This window comes from Pinus tabuliformis, chromosome 5_2 (assembly GCF_031772625.1).
Source record: "Pinus tabuliformis cultivar Carrire ecotype Pingquan chromosome 5_2, CPIR1, whole genome shotgun sequence".
Classification (NCBI taxonomy): Eukaryota; Viridiplantae; Streptophyta; class Pinopsida; order Pinales; family Pinaceae; genus Pinus; species Pinus tabuliformis.
This window is the reverse complement of record NC_142306.1, coordinates 2,865,129-2,873,202: the sequence shown is the minus strand read 5'-3', so window position 1 is coordinate 2,873,202 and position 8,074 is coordinate 2,865,129. Positions and strand designations below refer to the sequence as shown.

General features: G+C 38.3%; 1 protein-coding gene across 2 annotated transcripts; it reads right to left on the bottom strand.

Moving 5' to 3' along the window:
• Positions 1 to 4,023: 4,023 nt before the first annotated feature.
• LOC149157212 (jasmonate-induced oxygenase 2-like) lies at positions 4,024 to 5,255 on the bottom strand. Of its 2 annotated transcripts, none has more exons than XM_089437625.1 (2): positions 4,872 to 5,255; positions 4,024 to 4,441 (listed from the first exon to the last, which is right to left on the bottom strand). In XM_089437625.1, exons 1-2 carry the CDS (start codon positions 5,229 to 5,231, stop codon positions 4,166 to 4,168), a joined length of 636 nt encoding a protein of 211 aa, XP_089293751.1. In that variant the 5' UTR covers positions 5,232 to 5,255; the 3' UTR covers positions 4,024 to 4,165. The 2 variants fall into 2 exon arrangements, with proteins under 2 accessions (XP_089293751.1, XP_089293752.1); XM_089437626.1 differs by lacking the exon at positions 4,872 to 5,255 and adding an exon at positions 4,531 to 4,864.
• Between the last annotated feature and the right edge of the window lie 2,819 nt (positions 5,256 to 8,074).

Here is an 8,074-nt window from a genome sequence, read left to right as displayed (position 1 = left end):
TGGGGTATTGCAAACCCTTATTCATTAACAGGTCATGCCGAACCCAGTCCCTTCTTGTTCCAGTTACTGGTTATGGGAGGCTTCGACGGAAGTTGGGTAGGGCGCCCTGGATAAAATTTGCTACCTGCAGACTGGAAAGTTGGGTCTGTTTACGACTCAGGACTCCAGATCTCAGAGAGGGCGCAAGAATTTGACTGCAGTTCGTGCGCAACTTGCGACTGGAACGATAATTTATAGCTTCGTTGTGCTTCTCTTTGCAATTAGCGTCAGAATATGAGATTCCTATGATTCACGTGCTTGCCATTAATTTGTTTCGAGAAGAAACAAATATCGGTTTTATTATTGTAGCTAGGTGATGGTATCACCTACTTCAAAAACCTTCACAGTAGTAAATAAAAGATCTTTCATATATATATATGTATATATATGTTGTTTATTATGCGTTTTATCTTCTTGTACTGTATCCATGTTATCAGTAGCCAACTTCAAAACTGTGGAACCTGTGTTATTTGGGTGTTGTTCATAACAATGAAGAAATAACAAACTCTCTTTTTTTTGGGAACAGTTTATTATTGAATCAAAGATGCACATAAAGAGCAGGCTCAACATGGAGCGGAGCACAACAAAATTTGAAGATAAACTATGAAGGGCTGACAGTAAACCAAGAAGGGCCGACAGTAAACCAAAAAGATAGATCTGTACAGTTATATATCTAGTTTTCAACCAGAAATCCAGAAAGAAACAAAGTTTTATCATTAACTTATCTAACTAAAAACACAACATAAAAATAAGTCTGTACTCTCTGGATATTAAACAACCTATATATCCACAAACAATCTGTAGAAGTACCCTCTAGATATTAAACAACCTATAGAACTACCTTTATACTTCTGGACAAAAATAAAAAACTAATAGACTCCAAGAACAGAAGCTATAAGAACTTAAAAATAGCTGGTTTGGACATGCAAGGAGTATTTTCCCATTAAGCCATTTTTCCAAATAAATAGTCCTCGGATGAATTGAAGCCCATTTTTTTTTACAGGGAGTCTGTTGGAAGGTTAAATTCTATGTAGACATGGAAAAAGGATAGGATAAAGGATACTTTGGACTTTTAATAAGACGGATTCACAACTTACCATTCAGATTTCACGAATAGCCAATTTATAATAATCTTGGAATTTTCGGTCTATGATGATCTTGAAATCTTAACCAAAAGCGATCTTGTAGATGCACAAAGATTTTGCTATAAACATGAATTCCAGCAGCGACAGTAGGAGGTCCACTGACGAGCTTAAATAGCACTTTTAATATCCACCTTATGATGGTCGCTATATATGAATTTCTGAGACATTCGGATTATCGAAAGAAAGCTAACAAAAACAATTCATGTCAGAAGGTGACTATAAGACTAGAATCCACTCGCCAAACTCGGTCCTGCAGTTTTGAGGTCATGGGAAGTCCGCCAGTGACTTGCAAAAGAGCACAATCCCTTCAATTTACCCTAACAAGGCACCCTGTTCATTCACAGGCCCCTGCATTCACTCCCCACAACGAGAAACGTTCAACAAGAATTAATGGTTTGTTCTAAAGAATCTGGAAGAAGGGTCTGCTGGCCCGCCAACCCAACAAAATCAACAACGCCTGTTGTACCCACACAGATTCATGAAAGAAGAGGTTTGGGCATTACAAAGGTCGGGGATTATAGCGTTTCTTGCACCTGGCGATCTTGCAGTTTTTCCGGCCGATTGAGGTACTCCACTGACCCCAAACAACCTTACACCATAACTTAGTTTTATTTCAGTTTTAGATCAACGATCAAAATCAATTCAATAGTCTAACACCATAAATCTACGGTGAACCATAGGACACCGCGACAGCTAGGGCAATTCATTTCAAAAGGAGACGCCTTACGGCGTCAATAGCTCATGTTAAACTAAATACTTTGTGAGGAGGAAGTGTGTGGAACATGATGCTTTATGAGGAAGTAGTGTGTGGAAGAGTTGTGAGCAAGAAGTGTGTGGAAGAGTTTGTGTTAGTCTAGACAAAAGACAAAATTCCAGCCCAAACCAAATACCTCATGTTAAACTAAATGCTTTGTGAAGAGGAAGTGTGTGAAAGAGTTTGTATAGAGGAAATATGTGAGGAAAAAGTATGTGGGGAAGAAGTTGTATAGATGTGGTTGTATGGAGGAAGCTATAGAGAAAGTTATTAGGGTAAGCCTATAAAGAAGTGGTTGTCTGGAAAAAAAAATTATTCTGAAGAAAACTTTGAGAATTTTGTATGAAGAGATTTTTGTTTTCATTATGCGAAATTTTCTCCCTACTACACATAAACTTTAATCAATTAAATAATATTTATTTGATAACAGCTGCTTCAATATTACTTCATTTTTTTGTTCTAACACATGAGGAAATAAAATCAAGAATGCACAACTTATTTGGCAAGACCAGTCGCTCGTAATGGAGCTCAAGCTAATGCCATGAACGCCATGATGACCCTGTTTCTTTAACTCGATTTTTTTTAAAGACATTGAGCAGAAACAATATGTATAAGCATTCAGACACCAAAGTTATAATACTAGCACAAGATCATCGTTACTTTAATATGGAATTACATCATTACCTTAATATGGAATTACAGATCGATATGTAAGGCGCTGAACCAAAAACGAAAATTCATACGAGCCCACAAAAACACAACCCACGGACGCTCACGCTCAAAGTAAATTCCGGTTACTTATGACATGCAGGGTTCAATTACTTGCAGGTTTTGTATATCCTTTACAGCTCTTCTGGAATTTCTTGCGCCTGTGAACTCCTCGAGCTTCACTGTAGACAAAGACAAACCCTGGAACTGTTGATCCTCGGCCTGCCGAATCCCGTCGTCAAAATTGAGCTCATAACTCGGTGGATCGTACTGGAAACGTTCAACAAGAATGAATGGTTTGTTCTAAAGAATTTGGAAGAAGGGTCCTCTTGGCCCGCCAGCCCAACAAAATCAACAACGCCTGTTGTACCCACACAGATTCATGAAAGAAGAGGTTTGGGCATTACAAAGGTTGGGGATTATAGCGTTTCTTGCACCTGGCGATCTTGCAGTTTTTCCGGCCGATTGAGGTACTCCGCGGACCGCAAACAACCTTGCACCATAACCTAGATCAACGATCAAAATCAGTTCAATCGTCTAACACCATAAATCTACGGTGAACAATAGGACACCGCGACAGCTAGGGCAATTCATTTCAAAAGGAGACGCCTTATGGGGTAAAAATCGCGAGATGGACATGGGTTTAGGGCACATACACAGATTCATTGTGACTGCCCTATGCAGCATATGTGATGATATTTATAATCAACAATAACACGAATTACATTTGTAATTACAATATCAGTGTTTTCATTTTTAAATAGTGTATGGTGGGTTATCTCAAGGAATGGGGATTGAGTTGGTTTTTTTTAATGAGTATCATAATTTAAGGCATGGCTATTGAGTTGTGTTTTTCATGAGTATTATAATTCTAAGTGTTATTCTAAGTGTTCAATAATAATAATTAGAACTGTGTATTTTTATTTTTTTTCCGAGAGAGAAAGAGAGTTATAGATTATGTTTTTGGTTATGGTGGGTAACTATTTAATTGATTATATCTATATATATTACTAATAATATATTAATTTATATGGGTCCCCTTCTTACAAGAACCTTGGTTGAAAAAAGTTTCATATGGAAAACATGTTTGACTTGATTTAATTTAATTGATAACTAAATTAAAAACATGTTTGACTTGATTTAATTTAATTGATAACTAAATTAAAAAATTGCATAGATCAAACTGATTTAGTTCAAATTGCATAGATCAAATTTAGTTTAATTGATACATAGCATCCAGATGATATCAAACTATATATATATATATATATTTTAAATTATGATTTAATCAAAACATAAACACTTTTAAAATATATCAAATCCCCTTGATGTGGTCTATTATTAAATGGAAAGGTTTGATCTCGGTGAAACTATGTGTCTGCGAAACTAATCAGGCACAGTTTCTTTACCGCTCATAAAGAACAAACAAAGACAATACAACCTTAAGGTATCGTGAAAAAAACGAAGACAAGAGAGCGTTAAACGGACGCAAGACAGGCTACGCGAATGTTCCTCGGCATTAAATGCTTGCTTGCTTGCTGTGGCAATCGCTCTGCACCTTCAGTCCGTGAACGTGGTCCTTTCCTTCAAAACCCTTTTTGAAAAATTTCATCCTATACTCACCAAAAGAAACTCCCTGGTACAATGGAGGATGCTCCTCGTCCGTCAATTCTGTCCTGGGTGACACCACCACATCAGGCGCTGGGCTGCAAAACATGGCCCATGACATTCTCGAGCGGTCTTTGTGCACCACGCTCCTGTGCTCGATGCTCCTGTATTTCCCATTGCTCAATATCTGCTTCATCAACATACCAGCGGTTATCAACCCAATTAATCGTTTCAGCATCTCAGTATCAGTCTGCTAGGAGTATGATTTCAACCTACCTCCAACTGATCACCGACGTTCACAACCAGAGCGCCAGGAACGCATTGGACATCAAGCCACTCCCCATCTTTGCGAATTTGAAGCCCTGGGCATTGGTCGTCGAGGAGAATGGTCAGCGCGACGATGACAGAATGGGGTGCCAATCCCACAACCAGATCCGGTTGAGGACACGGTGGATAATAATTTATTCTGATATGCAATTCCTTCCTCTCCTCTCCCACGCTTTCGTTCAGAGAATTTTCCGTCTCTAAGCTCAGATCACGCGACAATACCGCCATCACCCACTCGAATAACTTGGACAACTCTCTCCTGTATTCATCCATAGCTTCCGTGCAACCACCTCCAACTGATCACCGACGTTCACAACCAGAGCGCCAGGAACGCATTGGACATCAAGCCACTCCCCATCTTTGCGAATTTGAAGCCCTGGGCATTGGTCGTCGAGGAGAATGGTCAGCGCGACGATGTCAGAATGGGGTGCCAATCCCACAACCAGATCCGGTTGAGGACACGGTGGATAATAATTTATTCTGATATGCAATTCCTTCCTCTCCTCTCCCACGCTTTCGTTCAGAGAATTTTCCGTCTCTAAGCCCAGATCACGCGACAATACCGCCATCACCCACTCGAATAACTTGGACAACTCTCTCCTGTATTCATCCATAGCTTCCCTGCAACCACAAAATTTGTTTTCAGACATCTTAGGCTTAACCCTTCTCCACACAAATACGTGAAATCATGATGACCCTGTTTCTTTAACTCGATTTTTTTTAAAGACATTGAGCAGAAACAATATGTATAAGCATTCAGACACCAAAGTTATAATACTAGCACAAGATCATCGTTACTTTAATATGGAATTACATCATTACTTTAATATGGAATTACAGATCGATATATAAGGCGCTGAACCCAAAACGAAAATTCATACGAGCCCACAAAAACACAACCCACGGACGCTCACGCTCAAAGTAAATTCCGGTTACTTATGACATGCAGGGTTCAATTACTTGCAGGTTAGGTTCTGTATATCCTTTACAGCTCTTCTGGAATTTCTTGCGCCTGTGAACTCCTCGAGCTTCACTGTAAACTCCTCGAGCTTCACTGTAGACAAAGACAAACCCTGGAACTGTTGATCCTCGGCCTGCCGAATCCCGTCGTCAAAATTGAGCTCATAACTCGGTGGATCGTATTGGAAACGTTAAACAAGAATTAATGGTTTGTTCTAAAGAATCTGGAAGAAGGGTCCGCTTGGCCCGCCAGCCCAACAAAATCAACAACGCCTGTTGTACCCACACAGATTCATGAAAGAAGAGGTTTGGGCATTACAAAGGTGGGGGATTATAGCGTTTCTTGCACCTGGCGATCTTGCAGTTTTTTCGGCCGATTGAGGTACTCCGCGGACTGCAAACAACCTTACACCATAACTTAGATCAACGATCAAAATCAGTTCAATCGTCTAACACCATAAATCTACGGTGAACAATAGGACACCGCGACGGCTAGGGCAATTTATTTCAAAAGAAGACGCATTACGGCGTAAATATATAAAGATATGATTGTTATTATTTATATAATTATTAATAATGATAAATAATTGTGGTTTAAAAAAATACAAATAAGAATTATTAACCTGGTTGATATAAATTTATCTAAATATATTAGTCATATTGGAAAATGTTATTGTGAAATGTTATTATATTAATATATATACTTCAATGTGGTTACCACGACATATTAGAACCCACAGAATGAAAATAATATTTCCTTTCAAACGTCTTAATGTTACGAAGTTGATAAAAGAACCCCGTAACAACATCATTTAAAAACATTTTTTTTCCTGTCAAATCACAAGAGGAACATGACTGCAGTGCAGAATGGGATCAACGCTATGACTATGATTTATTTTTTCCAATTATTTATTCGGATATTACTCTTGTAGATCCTAAATAAATGGGTTTCTCCTCATTTAAAAAAAAGTAAAATTAAAAAAATTATATTTATAAACAATGAATATATTTTACACTTGGTAATAGAAACTTTTTTCCTGTTTGAAGAAGACAACAATGAATATATTACGGTAGTTATCACTGGTATAACTTTTCATAAATAGAAAAGATTTATCACCTAATGATTCGTAATCCCTGAAACATATTTGCCCCATTAATGACATTGTCACTGGATCACTAACTGCCTCCTAAATATAGGCCGAGATACTCTACAGTTAGATTTATGCTCCACTAAGCAAAAGTTAAATGCTTGCAGCTTTATAGATTTTAATAGGATCGATCGGAAAAATACCATGAAAGTTTGATAGTAAAGAAGATATTAAATAATCAATGTGTAGTTTGCCAGCGTGAAAATTCCAAATTTTCTTGGCTTAAAAAGAGGACAATGCTTTCATGTGAATGAAACAAAATACAAAATGCAGAAAATGGTTTTATAGTATCAGCGCAGGTTCTATTATAACGTAACTTTATCGCTTCAACCTAAACCTAAAATATGCACCCATTGGAACTGGAAAGGCATCCTCTTGAATGCTTGAATGCGCTCATCTCTGATAGCCAAAAAACATTTCCAACCGTTTTCTCTGACCGGCCCAACTGTCTTCTCTACCGGCCCAACTGTATCATCCCAGAAGAGCAACATAAGATTCCCATGAAGGGACAAACAGATTTTAGTCCAGTGAAAATCTGCAATAACAAACAGCCTTATGAGCGAAATCTAAAATCCAGATTATTATTTCAGAAGTGCCTTATACACTATGCTCAATGTTGCAAGTTGACGTCGCCAATCGTTAAAACTGATCAACTCTTAGCACCAGCTGATCAACTCTTAGTCAAAACTGTTTCTCTCGCAAAAATGGATATTCATGGATTGCACTGCATCTAAAGAAATACTTTAAAAACAATATAAAGGCCTTCACGTTTTAGACACAGATTTTAACACAATACAATGACTAAACATGTAACTGTAGCAGTAAAGGATATATCTGCGAGAACACAATACAATCACTAAACATAAGCCATTTAACCGTAGTAGTAAAGGATGTATCTGCGACAACGCACTGCAAAATCCTGGAAATGTCAAACAATTTGGCAAAAATTAGGTTGACTGCAGACGGATCAGTTACAAAGAAATATACAGCTATGAAGCCATGCGCAACTAGCAAGTCTTACGTGTCCAAACTCTCTTGATTTTTCGAGTAAAATTTGAAAGTCTTACGTGTCCAAACTCTCTTGATTTTTCGAGTAAAATTTGAAAGGCACAACAACTTTCAGTGATGCCTTTCCCTTGCAATAAAGTGGAACCACTTGCAAATATTTTTAAGACCAGAAAGAACCCTTCTGTCATACTTAGGATTAGAAAACAAACCGTACAAAATGGAGCACGCAGCCTGTGCACGTTAAAATCGCCGTCCTTCCGTTGAGAGCTGACAGAAAGAGACATGGGCACGCAGCGCCCCACACACGAGAAATGTTAGGGACTATGTGTGCCCACTCTCTTCTGTCAGCACCTTACTCAACCAACCGGCCCTTCCTC

Excerpts from the sequence above, each read along its gene's own strand:
- LOC149157212 (XM_089437625.1), bottom strand. The coding sequence starts at position 5,231 with ATGTCTGAAAACAAATTTTGTGGTTGCAGGGAAGCTATGGATGAATAC. Across the intron at positions 4,442-4,871 it reads ACGTCGGTGATCAGTTGGAG|ATATTGAGCAATGGGAAATA; the intron begins GTGGTTGCACGG and ends TTGATGAAGCAG.